Source organism: Nannobrachium achirus, assembly GCF_963921795.1.
Source record: "Nannobrachium achirus genome assembly, chromosome: 14".
Taxonomy (NCBI): domain Eukaryota; kingdom Metazoa; phylum Chordata; class Actinopteri; order Myctophiformes; family Myctophidae; genus Nannobrachium; species Nannobrachium achirus.
The window spans coordinates 14,239,192-14,256,705 of NC_137821.1; the positions used below are offsets into that span (position 1 = coordinate 14,239,192).

General features: G+C 42.1%; 1 protein-coding gene across 1 annotated transcript; it reads left to right on the top strand.

The window, feature by feature from the left end:
• Positions 1 to 1,071: 1,071 nt before the first annotated feature.
• LOC308297829 (regulator of G-protein signaling 12-like) lies at positions 1,072 to 17,147 on the top strand (the record flags this gene model as incomplete). The annotated part of the gene is made up of 13 exons (XM_080741396.1): positions 1,072 to 1,122; positions 2,020 to 2,041; positions 4,960 to 5,147; positions 7,874 to 7,966; positions 9,906 to 10,049; positions 10,641 to 10,770; positions 11,657 to 11,751; positions 12,557 to 12,760; positions 13,879 to 13,952; positions 14,392 to 14,518; positions 15,617 to 15,713; positions 16,014 to 16,168; positions 17,014 to 17,147. 12 exons carry the CDS (start codon positions 1,072 to 1,074, stop codon positions 16,085 to 16,087), a joined length of 1,299 nt encoding a protein of 432 aa, XP_080597522.1. The 3' UTR covers positions 16,088 to 16,168; positions 17,014 to 17,147.
• Between the last annotated feature and the right edge of the window lie 367 nt (positions 17,148 to 17,514).

Consider the following 17,514-nt stretch of genomic DNA (forward strand, 5'->3'; position numbering starts at 1 on the left):
TTTAGTTGACTAAAATGAATTTTGGCAGGCTTTGATGGCATCGTAATGTTTGATTTTCCATATGGTTGCTTGCTGAAAATAGCCGATCTACAAGCTCACAACACGTCGCGCTCTGTGAGCTGGTAGATCTGCTATTTTCAGCACACAACACCGGAGAGCAACCAAACATAAAATGATTCTCTTCTCCACCAGTCCCTGTAGTTTTTATTTTTTGACGAAATTGTCAATATATTTAGTCTTAGTCATCACAGCTTAGTGTTTATTTAGTTTTTATTTAGTTTTTGTCAGTGAAAAAAACGCAGTCGACAAACATTTTTTGTCACATAGTTTTAGTCGACGAAATCAACACTGAGCTACAGGAGTAATAGTCAGGGAAGATTAGCAGAATACCTGTCAAATCTGGGAATAAATTCCTTACCAAACAATTTCTTCACCAATGTGTTGGTAAAGGTGTCTAGTAACATATCTAACAAAGATTGAAATTCAACATCCCTGGCAAAATGTTTGACAGCTAGGGTAATTCTGGGTCTCATTCACTTACTGTACACTGTACTATAAGGGAAAAAATCACTCCCAAAAATATGCTTTAAGTGGGATGTGAGGGGTCTAACTAGGTGTTTTTAATTATTCTGAATTCATTGCAAGCATTTGTTTTGCACGAAAAACATTCCTTGGGCCAAAAATGCAAATTTTTTGCATCTGATTTTGGCCCATTGAATGTTTCTCGAACATTTTGCTAGGGATGTTGAATTTCAATCTTTGTTAGATACAGTATGTTACTAGACACCTTTACTAACACATTGGTGAAGAAATTGTTTGGTAAGGAATTTATTCCCAGGGTTTTATTAAAATTCCCTGACTATAAGGAAATGGAACTCCTTCTTTTCCCTTCTTCAACACCACCCCCCTCACCCCCACCCTGTCTGTCCGGTACCTCGTCAAATGTCTTCCTTTCTCTCTCTTGACTTGTTCAGACTTGGTTAGCTGTAGTTTTGTGTGGGGAATGTTCAGGTATGCACTCGCACACACATCATCTGTCTGCCGGCTGCCGCTGTAGCAGACTACAGAACAATGAGTCTCAAAAGGACGCTTTCCTTCAAGAAACCCTGGCACTGCAACAGCGTAAGTTCGATGAAACGCTCCTTTCTTCTCTGCGATGTGGGGGACTTATTTTTGGTTTGATTTTTGGTTAAGTCAGCTGTTTTTGTCATTATTACCTAATCGCTCTCTTATCTCTGTGTGTGTGTGTGTGTGTGTGTGTGTGTGTGTGTGTGTGTGTGTGTGTGTGTGTGTGTGTGTGTGTGTGTGTGTGTGTGGCAACTTGTAAAAACAAAGTGAGAAGAGACGTACTAATGTTTTGGTTGTATTCATGTGATGGTCTGTGTCTGGTCATCTCAACCTCTAGTCTACACATGCCTAAACAAGTCCAAAAGATGAGAACAGTTTCTTACCTCCTCAACAATACTGGTATTGTGTGTGGATGTGTTTATAATAGATGGCCGACTAATGTCGTGTTGTTTTTTTTTGTCATCACACTCACGTCAGATCATGATCAAATATATATAGTATATGTAGATATTATTATTTTTATTATTATTTTAAAGCTACTTCAGTGAGTGATTTCCTCAAGTGCCTCGGCTGTATGACATGAGAGGAAGTGCAGCAATGATGTAAAATAGGACTTTCCTGATGACCTGTCTGTGCTATGTCACAGCTAGGTCCGCCCACTGAACACATTAATGGCCTGGTGCTAGCAACCCAAAGTCCTGCCCCTCTCCAGTAGCACACACAGACACACATTCCTCAAACACACACACACACACACACACACACACACACACACACACACACACACACACACACACACACACACACACACACACACACACCTCTCAGAGCAACTGGTGGGATGTCTGGAGGGACACTGTTATCAGCAAATGCTCCTATTCTTTGTCACAGTGTGCAGGAGTAGGTCATGAGGGCAACTTTTCACTAATGTGTCTCTCTGTTCTTTTTCAGTCCGCTGCTTCTTTAGACGGTGGTGAGTACAATACATTAAATCTTTGCTGTTTCAAAATGGCTTTTAGTGTGACACACTCAAATCTGTAAAAGTAAGTTATTTTGCATTCCGGTTTCTACTGTCTTCCTTTGAAGTTAAACAATGGTTCATCGTCATTTTATTGAGATGTTTTTATTTTGTTTTATCTTGAATCCAGGAAATTTGGGTTAAATTAATAACGGTAAAAGGATATGTACATGACCTGATGCTTGTGTGTTCACTGGCAGTGTTTGTTGTCTGTTTGTTTCCCCCTTTCACAGTGGTATTAATAATGTTTGCAGACATTTCGGTCACTGAGGTTGTTGCACATGGAGTGCTCTTGTCTTGGCCTCTTCACCGTGGTTGGCATGCAAGGCTGTTTCCTCTCTGAGCCACGTTGTTAACAAAGCAGCACAAAATGTGGCAAATCCAAAAATGCATCCCCAAAGCCTTTATGAAAACACAACACCCCAAATCCAAACAAATGGCAGGACCAGGAGCTGTGTGTGTGTGTGTGTGTGTGTGTGTGTGTGTGTGTGTGTGTGTGTGTGTGTGTGTGTGTGTGTGTGTGTGTGTGTGTGTGTGTGTGTGTGTGTGGAGGTTCATACATACTGTATGCCAATACATAAAAGCTAGTTACGGGGTTCCCACGGTCATGAAATTCCTGGAAATATTTTGAAATTAGAAAAATATTTTTTGGAATTGATCAAGGGTCCTGGAAGGTCCTGGATAAAATGGCTATGCATTGTCTTTGGTTATTGATTTTGTTAATACCTCTGAAATGACAAATAAAAAATTGGCCAAATTGTCAAATATTAGAGGCAGAAATTGTGAAAATAGCAGATCTACATGCTCACAACGCCTCGCTGAGCATGTTGATCGGCTATTTTCACAATGAAACTGTGTTATACAAAATTCCTCTACTCTTAGTGCTCGCCAGGGTGCCGGGGTCCCCAGTTCAAATATGATTATTTCGGGGGTCACGGCCTGCAAAGTTTGAGAACCACTGGCATACACTACCTGTCTTTGGGCATTGCGCATCGGAGCAAGCGACTCGTTATTGAGCTGAATTATTGTTATATAGTCCTGGAAAATATTCTGGAAAAGGTTTGGAAATTAATTGGTAAAGATGTGTGGGAACCCTGTAGTTAAGTTAAGAGAACCTCAGACTGTCAGGCTTTGCTTAAAGACTAATCCCTGGTGACACACACACACTGATTCAGCTGGGTGAGTGCACAGGGCCCACAATCTGAGCTTGACAGACAGAGCCTGCATTTTAAACTCTAGTGCCCCAATAGGCTCTATGCATATACGCCATTTTGTTCTACTTCCGGGTGTCTTTCGACTTCCTTCACAGGTGTTACCGATGATACTAATGCAGGGTCTGTTCCATTCTGGTCAAACAGAGTCAGGGTGCTGATATTGTGCATGTTGGCTCACTGGAAACACTCTGCTACACCAGTGGAGACCCACTGTGCAATAAATCAAACAGAGCCTTGATTAGTATCATCAGTAACACCTGTGAAGGAAGTCGAAAGACACCCGGAAGTAGAACAAAATGGCGTATATGCATAGAGCCTATTCTGTGCATGGCATAATAGATTAACATTCTGCAAAATAGTCAGTGGTTTAATGGTGAAAATAGAAACACACGTCCTTACTCCATCCTCCTCAGCCCTCCCGACAGGGGTCATCGTCATGCTGGCTTGTGGTGGACATTTTTGCCAAAATTATATTTCTGCCATGGACATAAAATGAGTAGACAAAGCTGTCACGATTATGACATTTTACATGACGATTAATTGTCACTCAAATAATTGCGATTGACGATTTAATTGTGTTTTTGTTGTTGACAATTACATTTCTGTTTGGCTTTTAGTCTTTGAAGTTGCACATTGCAGATATGACACAGACACATAACCTAAAAATTCAAAGAAATTACTGAGATATTTTACAACTTTATACTTAAAAAAGAACATTGATAGTGGAAATAGCCGATCTACAAGCTCACAACGCGTCGCGAGCTTGTAGATTTGCTATTTCCACTATTTTTGACTTTTTTTTTTAAATATAAGAACATTTTTCAACATGGAAACGATTATGACCATTATGAAAAATAATCACGATTATGTAAAAAAAAAATCACACCCGTGTGAAGTGGAGCTGTGTGTGTGTGTGTGTGTGTGTGTGTGTGTGTGTGTGTGTGTGTGTGTGTGTGTGTGTGTGTGTGTGTGTGTGTGTGTGTGTGTGTGTGTGTGTGTGTGTGTGTGTGTGTGTGTGTGTGTGTGTGTACCGATTTTTGTGACATTTGAAGAAAATATGTAGGAAAAGGAGCAAAAAGTGTGTTTTGGAGAAAATTCAAGATGGCGGAAAATCTATCATGGCGCAAATGGGCGTGGCCTATATGGGGAGATGCGTCATGACCCAAGGAATCCAGGGAAAAAATATTTTTAATTTTCCGACCTACGGTTCAAGAGTTACAGGCCAAAACGTAAAGAAACACACGTCCTTACTCCATCCTCCTCAGCCCTCCCGACAGGGGTCATCGTCATGCTGGCTTGTGGTGGACATTTTTGCCAAAATTATATTTCTGCCATGGACATAAAATGAGTAGACAAAGCTGTCACGATTATGACATTTTACATGACGATTAATTGTCGGACGGTGTGCTGGCCTTCTTCTATCTCTATATTAAATCAGTGTCATACATATTCTGAAGAAAACCTGGAGACTGACATTTAGTAATTGGCTCTTATGATCAAAATAAGAACATTATAAGAACATTATTATGTTTTGTACGAAAGTACAAAATTTGCCACGGACAAGGCCAAGTCTTGCCAGCTGACACGTGTCTGGCCCGTGCTTCCTCCAGACCGTAGCCTAACCATATTTCCTCTGTATGGCTCTTTTCTCTCTGTCAGACTATGGCGGTGGTGGTGGAGGGGGCGGGATCCAGTTTCTGGGGTGCTGCAGTCAAAGCAGTGTGAACAGCCATGGCAGCCTGCCCGGTGCGTCCACCCAGCGGAGGCTCTCAGAGGGCCGCGTGGCCAGCTGGGCCGCCTGCTTCGAGCGGCTCCTCCAGGACTCCGTGGGAGTACGCTACTTTTCGGTAAGCTATATATCGTCGTTGTCGGGTGAAAACCTTGTATGTCCAAAACCGTTTGTTTTGCATTTATCATTTTAAAAATGATTTAAACTAGTGAAAACAGCCGATCTACAAGCACACAACGCCTCGCACCGCGAGGCGTTGTGTGCTTGTAGATCTGCTGTTTTCACTACTTTTGTGCGACGGCCTTGTATGATGAAGCAGGGCTTTACGTTGCGAAAGAACGTACACATTTGAAACTTGGACATACGAGGTTTCCGATATGCATGCAAAGCACGCTGTGAATTCAATGTTTATAATTTGTCACATGCATCATGTACTTTACAATATGGCTGGTAGAAACATAAAAGTTAGTAAAGTTCTTGTACATCAAGCTTCCTCAGCATTGTAAATGCTCCACACAAATGGGACAAACTTTCTGAAATGGCTTCGATTGGACTCAATAGAGACATTTAACTCATACAGTGCCGCCGACCACAAGGGGCGCTAGAGTGCCAGAAATTTATCCATAGACCTTCTTTATAGCTTTCGTCTTGTGTTTTCACTCCAGTCAATGCTATGGGTGACGAGAGGAGGAAGCTAGCTGACACGTAGCCAAAATGCTAACCCATTTAGAAGCCCGATCTAAAGCTATTTCAGCCGCAAAAAACGTTCTCTTTGGGTCTGGGAACACAATCCGGAGAAAATCCTGTCTAAAGATGTGATTTATTATTGGAGTGGGCGGCGCGATGCGGCCGTTAGCGCGAATACGGCCCGTGGATGGCCGAGTCTAAGTCCCGGCCATGGATGGACGTCTAGACCGGGGCTTCGTTGAGGCCTCCGATTAAATAATTCATTTTATTAAATATCCCGGACATGTTCGGGATAGGCACCCTGGAATACGTCCCGGTACCGGTACCGGTACCGAGGTTTTTTTGGGGGGGCTCTAAACTTTATTTTAAACCATTTTCAATGGAATAAATCGTCGGAGCATCTAGCGTCTCTCGTTGGTGAGCGCTGGGCGAGCCGGGACCACCCACGTTGCTCCAAGCAGCTCGGGGTAAGTAAAATAGCAAATAAAAAATTGTTTTGGATTGAAATATCCCGAACATGTTCGGGATAGGCACTTAAAGGGTTAAAGTGCTTCTTGAGGACACACTACTGTGTCTGCACCTGTTTTATGTAGTAACTATATTTTTGCATCTGTGATGTTTGTTGTTTATCTTCATTGCTTGTAGGCCTATTGTGTTTTATATGCTGATCAGGGAATCCTTGAAAAAGAGAGCTTGCTCTCGATGGCCTTCCCTGAATAAATAAAGTATAAGAAAAGAAAGAACAGTATGGATAAAAAAAAAGACACACAAAAGTAGTATTTAAAAGTATTCCTACATGCTTTGTCATTAGACAGTGGAGATGGGATGGAGCTCGTTAACTTTTATCGATAATGAGCACCTTATTGGTCCTGCTTATTGAGCCGGGCTTTTATTGAGCCCACTATTGAGCGTTTTCTAATATTTTGTGGAAAGACGTGAGACGTGATGCCCAAAGCGTATTGATACCGGGTAATCAATACATTTGTTATCGAGTTTGTAGCGGACCCTTGTTTCGATCTCCATCCCTACGAGTGGAGTGAACAAAAATAACAAAGGTGACATTTTGGTTCGGAGACTTCATTTATAGGCCATAGTTTCATCACAATCTCGCTAAATTACAGGTTGCACAAAACAGGGCGGCTAGGCTTGTCCTGGGTTGTTCTATGAGAACTAGTATTGAAAAGATGCACTCCAGCCTCTCATGGCTCACTATTGAACAAAGGATTTCTTCGGGCTTGGCTACGTTTCTCTGTTGTATTGTTAATTCAAAGACTCCCTTGTTTCTGTTTGACCAGGTGGATTATTGTAATAACAGACATTCTTACAATACTAGATATGCTGTTAATGGTCATATTATTGCACCTAGTTCAAATATTAATTCAAAAACTGTAATTTATAGAGCCATTGACTATTGGAACATTTTACCACTTAACATTCGTCTAACTCAAAATAAATCAGCTTTTAAGAAAAAAGTGCTGAGGTATTTACTGGGAACCAGTTATAAATAACTTCAGGAGAAATTCATTTGTAAATGTTATTTCCTGCTAGTATTTATTTAAGCTATATCATATTAATGTGCAAATGTGAATTAATGCAATGTAATGTTGTAGTTTTATTGTATTGCTTTTTTTTTTAAATGTATTTGTAATATGACTTGTATGGACCCCAGGAAGACTAGCTGATTGCTACGGCATCAGCTTATGGGGATCCTTTTCAAATAAACAAATAAACAAATAAACAGCATGGGTATACCTACATATACAATGCTGAGAGCATGTGCAAAAGCAAAACTGGCCTTTAAAACCTGAAACGCCAAAGAAACATTGATATTGATATGTTTTTCAAATATTTTGGGTCGATGAAAGCAATAGCTCTCTCACTTACTACACGCCTACACGCCATGATGATGACCAGTTCATGGTCGAAACATGTCGGTTTTTAACACAATGAAATAAAGCTGTTCCTCCTTTTTAAACCTGAGTGCCTGGATCACTTTTTTCTTTTTCTTTACTTTTTTCTTTTTTTGATGAGCTCTCTCACTTAATTGGCTCATAACAGCCTGCTTGCTTTTAATTGTTGAAAGATCAGTTGGTGGTATGATGAAGACCCAATGCTATGGCTTTGATATAAAAGCGCAATGAAACTCTGTCTCCACAGGAATTCCTCAAGAAGGAATTCAGTGAGGAGAACATCTTGTTCTGGCAGGCCTGCGAATACTTCAGTCTTGTCCCTGCAACTGACAAAAAACAGGTAAGTGACCCATATCATCACTGTCGGGCAGAAACCTCGTATCTCCCAAGTTTCAAATGTGTAAATCTTTGTGTAAAGAAGTAAAGCACTTCATTATATGGCCATCGCACAAAAGTAGTGAAAACAGCTGATCTACAAGCACACAACGCCTTGCAGTGCGAGGCGTTGTGTGCTTGTAGATCGTCTGTTTTCACTAGTTTAAATCATTTTAAAAATGATAAATACAAAACAAACGGTTTTGGACATACAAGGTTTCCACCCGACAACGACGATATACAGCTATTGACAATCACAAGTGTGTAATTCAAAGGTCATAGCACTAATACACTGCCAACGGTGTATTGCCAACGTTGCTTTCCATGCTAAAAACATATACACTCGTGGTACTGAATCTGGAAATCAAATGTCATACTTTTTGTTGAAGTTATGTTGAAGTTGAAAGATTCAACACGCAACCATACTAATTACCTCTCTCTCTTTCTCCTCTCTCCCTCTGCTGGTTCAGATGGACAAACTTGGGGGGTTGAGTTGTTGCGTTGATGGCTTGTTAACCTAGGAGGATGGGGAACCCTGCATTACACCTCAAATGGTGTTAGAATGAATGATGAGATGTAGATAGGCAAATGTATTGATCCCGTATGGGACATTCAGTCGCCAAAGGCAGCACAACAGTTAAAGCACAGATACAGGGTAAGAGAAGGACAGTAATATACAACAAGGGTAGCGACACAGTCAAGAGAACAACATCACCGTGTCAAGGACACACCAACATCAATCAACAATGGACCATAACCGTAGGCTATACACAGGGGCGTCACACCAAATCATGGGCACTGGGTACAAGGATTCACTGCGGGCCCCCCATGAATGTTAACTATTGAAAAATAGCAGATATACAAGCTCACAGCGCGGCACCGAGTGCCGCGCTGCAAGCTTGTAGATCTGCTATTTTTGAAGAATTGTGAAAAAGTGTGCAAGAAACGTATGTTTCCATGTCAGTGGTGCTCAAACCTTTTTAAGTGAAGGACCCCCAAAATTATATTTATTTGGCCATGGAACCCAATCTCAAAATATTTCGTTCCAGGGACCCCCACCAGAAGCAAAATTTGAGTTACAAATGTCTGCTTAAAAAATACATTATATTGCCAGATTTACACACATTTTCACAACTTTTCAAAAATAGCAGATCTATAAGCTCGCAGCGCGGCACTCGGTGCCACGCTGTGAGCTTGTATATCTGCTATTTTTCAATAGCTAAAGTTACTAGGGCCCCTCCACTTTGGGCCCTAGTAACTCAGTCCCACTTTCCTCCCCCTTGTGACGCCCCTGGCTCTACAGCATGTAGTAGCCGTCACTATGCAGAAACAAATGACACACGTCTCAGTGCCAGTAACAGTATTATCGTTGTTAGGACATCAGCAGGATCCACTGATAAACACATTCACTCACCTACGGTGGAGGAAACCATGCAAGGCTCCAACCTGCTCATCAGGAGCAGTTGGGGGTTCAGTGTTTTTTGCCCAAAGACGCTTCTAAACTAACGGGGGAGTCAGGGTAGGGGTAGTAAGAACAGAACTGTATTTTCTGTGAATGCTGAAATTCACGTCTAGGCCTGTCACAATTATTACATAATGGACTAATCGCAATTATTTGACAGAATCACAATTATTTTGCCATAATCGTTTACATGTAAAAAAAAAAAGTTAATATATTTTCAAACATTAAGTATAAAGTTGTCCAAATGTGTTGCCTTTTCTTTGTATATTTAGTTTTTGTGTCATATCTGCCATGTGCCACTTCAAAGACTACAAGCCAAACAGAAATGTAATTGTCATCGACAAGGACACAATGAAATCGTTAATCCCAATCATTTGAGTGACAATTAATCGTCCTGTAAAATAATGTCATATTCACGTGGCATTTCCTCTGTTCTCTGCAGCTGTCCCAGAGAGCTGGAGAGATCTACAACAGCTTCCTGTCCAGCTCTGCCACCACGCCAGTCAACATCGACAGCCAGGCCCAGCTGGCCGACGACGTCCTCACCTCCCCGCGGCCAGACATGTTCAAGGCTCAGCAGCTACAGGTAACAGCTAGACCAGACATGTTCAAGGCTCAGCAGCTACAGGTAACAGCTAGACAGCTACAGGTAACAGCTAGACCAGACATGTTCAAGGCTCAGCAGCTACAGGTAACAGCTAGACCAGACATGTTCAAGGCTCAGCAGCTACAGGTAACAGCTAGACCAGACATGTTCAAGGCTCAGCAGCTACAGGTAACAGCTAGACCAGACATGTTCAAGGCTCAGCAGCTACAGGTAACAGCTAGACAGAGGGTTCCCACGGTCATGAAATTCCTTGAAATTAGAAAAATATTTTTCCAGTACTGGAAAGGTTTTGGAATTTATCAAGGGTCCTGGAAGGTCCCTTTGGTTATTGATTTTGTTAATACCTCTGAAATGACAAATTAAACATGGGCCAAATTGTTGCGAGGCGTTGTGAGCATGTAGATCTGCTATTTTCACAATCGAATCGTGTTATACAAAATTCCTCAACTCTGTTAGTGCTCATCAGGGTGCCGGGTCCCCAGTTAAAACATGATTATTTCGGGGGTCACGGCCTGAAAAGGTTGAGAACCACTGGCATACACTACCTGTCTCTCTCTCACTGCTCTGTAGATCTTTAACCTGATGAAGTACGACAGCTATTCACGGTTCCTGAAGTCCTCCCTGTACCAGGAGTGCATGCTGGCTGAGGTGGAGGGGCGTTCCCTGCCCGACCCCTACCAGATACCCGACCCCTACCAGAGTATATAATAAAAAAATACAACGAAAAATACAAAACTATAACAAGCATGTCGTGAACTCATCTTCTGTTTTTTACGATGCACAGACTAGTACTACTGGGGCAGTAAGGGGTTAGGTGTCTCGCTCAGGGACACGTCGACACATTGCTGGCCTGGCATTGTACCTGCAACAGTGCGACAACCAGGGGCTCTGGTTCCCCAGGCGGGCTCACTAACCAGCTATGGCACTGAACACTGACTATATTTTCAAATCCTGTAACCAACGTCTCCACCTTTTACGCAAGCTCAACTCCTTCAGAGTGAGCAAGCACATTATGGAAACGGTTTATAAGAACCTCATAGAGGGAATCTTAACCTTCAACATGGCAATGTGGTACGGTAATCTTAACATACAATGTAGAGGCAAGCTGCAGAGAATAGTAAATCTGGCATCAAAAATCATAGGGAAAAAACAAAAACAATTAAGTTGTATCTACAATGAAGTGCTTAGGAAAAAAGCTGTCAAGATAATTAATGATCCCTCTCACCCACTCCATAGGGAGTTCGATTTACTTCCCTCTGGTAGACGCTATAGAACAGCTTGGGCACACCGTAGTCGTAATATTTTTTTAAATTAATTCATTCCAAATGTCATTAAGGCATTGAATGATGTCATGTCTCGTTGATCTGCCTGTTTCTTCACCATGTATGCCACCGTTGTCCTTCTTGTTGCCTTAAGATGTTTTGTGTATAAGTGTTTGTTGCTGTTTATCTGTCATTTTAATGTTGTCTAAATGTATTATACTGTATGAGAAAAGACACATTTCCACATTGTGGACAATAAACTAACTAACTGACTAACTAACTACCAGGGCAGTAATGTAACATGTTGTGTGCTATGATGTACAGGCTGGGGCAGTGATGGGCGGAGGGAGTCCCAAGGCTCCTCCTCCTCCGGTACCAGGTTGGAGATGGCCACTTCCTGCTCTACCGGCAAGATCCAGGTAAGATCCTTGTGGACAAATTACCATGGCAACACAGAGCCTAGACCGCATTTACCACCATGAAAGGAAAATGGGCATTTTTCGGACATTGACATTGATTAGATGTTGAAATATAGCTGTTGAAATAACGTATATGGACGTCTAATCTAAGCTTAGACTCTAAATAAAACTCCACTTTTAGTGACCAATTTTAGACAGACGTCTAATTGACGACTGTGGCTCACTGGGAAGTGCAGTGGGGGTGGGTTGAACCACACAAGACGATAAGTAGAGCGTGACGCGACAAGCTCGCAGCTGCGAGCTTGTAGATCTGCTATTTTTGAAAAGGTTGTGAAAATGTGTGCAAATCTTTGAATATATGTATTTTCAAAGCGAACTTTTGTAACTCAAATTTTGCTTCTGGATGGTCCCTGGAACTAAATATTTGGAGATGGGGGTCCGTGGCCAAATACATATCATTTTCGGGGTCCTTCACATGAAAAGGTTTGAGAACCACTGACGTGGTAGTCTCTCAAGAACAGACTAACTGAGCTCCATTTAAGTGAAAAGGACCTTTTCTTTGACGATGGCTGGCCAGATTGCTGACACAGAAACATAAGACACTTATAGAATCGGGTCAAAAGTCTAATTTTCCTGATTTAAAAAAAATTGCAGATCTACAAGCTCGCTGTGAGCTTGTATATCTGCTATTTTTCAATAGGTAAAGCATAAAATAATAATACACTATAATGTGTACCCGTTCTAAATGGGTTAAATAAAATCCGTCAACACATTCCTTATTACTAATATCCAATTTCACCTTCAGTCTGACAGCCGGAACTCAGTGGCTGCGTGGGAGCGAGTGAGAGAGTGTTCATCCAAGCACTGCAGCGTGACGCTGGCCGACGGCTCGTGCTCCTCCATCACCCTGCGGCCCCGCACCTCCATCAGGGAGGTCCTGCGAGACATGTGTGTCAACATCGGAGTGAACATGGCCGCCGTGGACCTCTTCCTGGTGGGAGGAGAGAAGGTGAGCAAATAGGCTCTATGCACAGAAGCCATTTTGGCTAGAAGTTGGATGGTCTTCTCACTTCCTTCAGAGGTGTTACCAATAATACTAATGAAGGCTCTGTTCCATTCTTCTCAAACAGAGTCAGGGTGCTGATATTGTGCATGTTGGCTCACTGGAAAAGCTCTGTGGGTCTCAAAGTGTGGCCCAGGGACCCTCGTGCTTCCTTGGGGGTTTCAAATGACCCCTTAAAAGGTGTTACTCTGAGAGTGTTCAAATGGAACCAAATGCAGGCGTAAAAGGTTTGAGAACCACTGTGCAACATGAAATGGAACAGAGCCTTCATTAGTATCATTGGTAACACCTTTGAAGGAAGTGAGAAGAACATCCAACTTCTCTCCAAAATGGCTGCTGTGCATAGGGCCTATTGTTAACGAATGCCGAAGAACAGAACACAGTGTGCGAAATTACATTTCAATACATAGGGTGCCCAGGATTATTCAACTTTTAAGTCGGCAGGTGCCCATGGCAACCCGCCATTTTACCTTCTTTTGAAGTCCTGGCAAAAGAGTAATCAGATTAAATGTAATCCAGGTATGTCCTGTTTAACAATCGCGGGCCACTGCTTTTGTGACGGCCGGTAGAGAGGGCCACGTTTTAAACATGAAGGTGATTTAAAAGTTAGATTAGGAGGAAAATGCACATTTGTGCAGCAGCGTTACACAGATGTGAATGAGGGAGACAGACTTCCCGGTCACGTGATCTCGCGCTGCATTTCGGGGAATGGAGTGTTGTTCGTCACCGCGGTAGCCTGGTACAGTAGCAGATTAATATAGTTTACTGTACAACGCGCCGAAACGCGTCAATGGGCACAGGGAGACATCAAAGAGATTGACGCGTTGGCACGTCGTGGACCTCCTACAAGTTAATGATCAAATCATGGTTCCAGGAAAGGTTGTCTTAATAAACTGAAACTTTTCCTCTAGCCGTGATTAGAATTACATCATTTCTGGCACGTCTCCCTTTTTGCGTTTGAGTCTCAAAAGACATTTGGCGCTTGAGATGTACAGTGTTTTGATGCTCTAATATGCATTGTCTGTTCTAATCACCAACCTTTGTTTTGTTTCATTTTCTCACAGCCATTGGTTTTGGATCAAGACTGCTTGACCCTCAGTGCTCGAGAGCTCAGACTGGAGAAGAGTACCTTGTTTAGGTTTGCATTACAAACATTCTTTGCGATCTCTCTTCTTCTCTTTGTGATTTATTTGATTCCTCTGATTTTCCATATCTGTAGGGCTGTCACGATTATGACATTTTACATGACGATTAATTGTCACTCAAATAATTGCGATTAACAATTCAATTGTGAGTTTGTCGTTGACAATTACATTTCTGTTTGGCTTGTAGGCTTTGAATTTGCACATGGCAGATATGACGCATAACCTAAATATAAAAAAAAATGACTGACAAATTTTATTCTTAAAAAATAACATTGATAGTGGAAATGGCAGATCTACAAGCTACTATTTTTGAAATTATGAACATTTTTTAACATGGAAACGATTATGACAAAATAATTGCGATTATGTAATAATTGTGACAGGCCTACATATCTTCTCCACATTCATGTTGTCTTTCCCCTCTGTCTTTAGATTGGACCTGGTACCGATTAACCACTCGGTGGGCCTGAAAGCCAAACCCACCAAACCAGTCACGGAGGTCTTGCGTCCTGTGGTGGCCAAATATGGCCTCCACCTCGTTGATCTGGTGGCCAGAATAGTAAGTAGTCACGGCTGGGTGGCTGTGGTATCATAATGGGTTTGAAGCTGTGTGTGTGTTCATTGACTAGCTTGTGTACTACTGTATGACAGTGCCACAGAGTGGAGTGTCCTGGACAGGGGAGGGAAACGATCGCGGGTTTGCAGGCATTATGGCTGTATTAAAGGAGCTATAGTCAACTTTTTCTTGAAAAACGGATGCTAAAATAAAAGTAATGTTTCGAAAATATTTTATAAAGAAATAAGCTTCATATATGTGTTTCTATTCAAAATGACCTCAAAAAGCGTAAAATAATGATAAAATAATCATTTTGGCCATTGTCAGACCGACACGTTGTTTACATTCTAGTCCTATAGACTAGGATGTAAACAAAGTGTCGGCCCTTCCTACAATGAAAAAGTTGACTGAAGCTCCTTTAATATACAGTAGGATCAAAGCGTGAAGTCATCAGGCATAGCCTCTTGAATTACACAGTATTCCAAAGCAGTGCACATCCATAATGCAGGGTTCCCACGGTCATGAAATTCCTGGAAATATTTTGAAATTAGAAAAATATTTTTCCAGGACAGGAAAAGTTTTGGAATTGATCAAGGGTCCTGGAAGGTCCTGGAAAAAATAACTATGCATTGTCTATCGTTATTGATTTTGTTAATACTGAAATAACAAATTAAACATTGGCCAAATTGTCAAATATTAGAGGCAGAAATTGTGAAAATAGCAGATCTACATGCTCACAACGCCTCGCGTTGCGAGGCGTTGTGAGCATGTTGATCGGCTATTTTCACAATAAAACCGTGTTATACAAAATTCCTCAACTCTCTTCAAATATGATTATTTCGGGAGTCACGGCCCGAAAAGGTTGAGAACCACTGGCATACACTACCTGTCTTTGGGCATTGCGCATAGGAGTAAGCGACTCGTTATTGAGCTGAATTATTGTTATATAGTCCTGGAAATCGGGTTAAATCTTCTGCAAAAGTTTTGGAAATTAATTGGTAAAGATGTGTGGGAACCCTGATAATGGCATCCATGTACTCAAAATGTAGAATCAAGCTCAACACACGCTAACATGATAACATCGCAAATGTATTGTTTTAGAGTGGAGAAACCGAGCCTTTGGACCTTGATGCCCCCATATCTAGTCTGGACGGCTTGCGTGTTGTGTTGGAGCGAGCAGACCCAACCTCAGGGAAAGGTAAGCTCACCACCTGGCTGACGCCCTAAAACAGTGGTTCTCAAACCTTTTAATCTCAAGTACACCCAAATGAATTGGCCGCGGACCCCCATCTGAAGATATTAGCAAAAATAATGAGCAGTAAGCAGAGAGGTTTAAATAACCCGCCCCAATCAGATGGAGTGGGCATGTGACTGATCACCTGATCAGGAGTTGGCTGGCACTGCCTTGAGTTGTCTTCCTGAACTAGCCCTGCAGGCTTCACATCATTAGTTATGATCATCAATGTAATCCATAATGTCCCCTGCCTTCTTCTCTCAGACCAGAGTTTGGGGGCAAGTACTGCACTGGGGAGAGGAAGCGGTATGGAACCTGTAACACCAAGCCATGCCTAAAGGACAAGCCCACCTTCAGAGAGATGCTGTGTAGTGAGTTTGACACAGTGCTCTACCAGTGGATTCCTGTGGCCAACACCTGTAAGATCTCAAAGCAACGCATACACAGTAATACTACAAAAAGATTGGATGCATCCGAATAGCCTTTATTGCTTAGCTACTTGAACCCTGCCATCCTCTCTGAGCATGTCATATTATGCAATCGGGTTAGGAGAAAATATGTGAACATTCATTGTGAGCTTGTAGATCGACTATTTTGGCGGCTTAGATATTTTATTAAGAATATTGTGCCAGATGGCGAGGTTGCATATCGCCCTGAGGCTAGTATGAAAAAGTTAAAATAGTAGATGTATGAGTTGCAATGAGTTGCGATGCTACACGTTATGAGCTTGTAGATCGGCTATTTTCACTTCACCTCGTTTAAGTATGTGATGCCACCATTGTACAATGAAGCGTAATGCAGGGTTAAGTGGTTAATCGATTTAGTTAATTATGAAAAATGTATGTGTTGATTCATAGATCATGAGAAGGGAAAAATGCCTCTCAATTATTCAATTAACCTACATGAGCTAGGGGGCGCCCGCTGGCCTGGTGGTCAAGGCGCGCACCATATACTAGGCTATGATGCCTGCTGGCGTCGCCGGTTTGATTCCCGATCCGGACGACCTTTGCCACATGTTATTCCCCATCTCTCCCCATTTCCTGTCAGTCTACTGTCCTATCGAATAAAGGCATAAAAAGCCCAAAAACAAATCTTTAAAAAAGAAAAAAACGACATGAGCTAGATGGTTATTGGTTCTAAATGTTCGTTTTGATATTTTTTCCTGTTAATTGCCCACAATACCCAGTCCTGCTTGGAGTCTGGGGTGTGAAAACAGTCCTGGAAAACTGACATTTATTTTGTGTGCTGACTTCCCTCTCTGTAGGAGACGTGTGGATCCTTGAAGGCCCTGGAGGCCACGGGTGGCGCTGACTGATGCACGGCGGCAGGATGCCTAGACTCAGAGTATCCTGGACCTGAAGAAAAGGTCCTCAAGGATGAGACCAAGAAACATAATGAGCAAGAGTATAGAGGAGGTGAGGGAAGCAAGGGAAACCTATCATTCCTATTCTGGAGTTAACAGGTATACAAGCTCACAACCCAATGTGATGCATTGTCAGCTTGTAGATTGGCTCTTTTTGGTAAAGATATTTATTTAGTGTAGTCCATAACTACCGTCAACTAAGATGGTGATTCCTGTATGTCATCTGCTCTGCTCACATCTATTGGTCTGTGTTTACTACAATTTTTGGCTGAGAAAGATGAGGCTGAGCAAAACAGAAATATTGGTGTGTGTGTGTGTGTGTGTGTGCTTGGATCAATGTCCCCACAAGTATAGTTGAATTTAAGAAATAGACAGTATTCCTAGTGACAGGGGTCTGCCCCC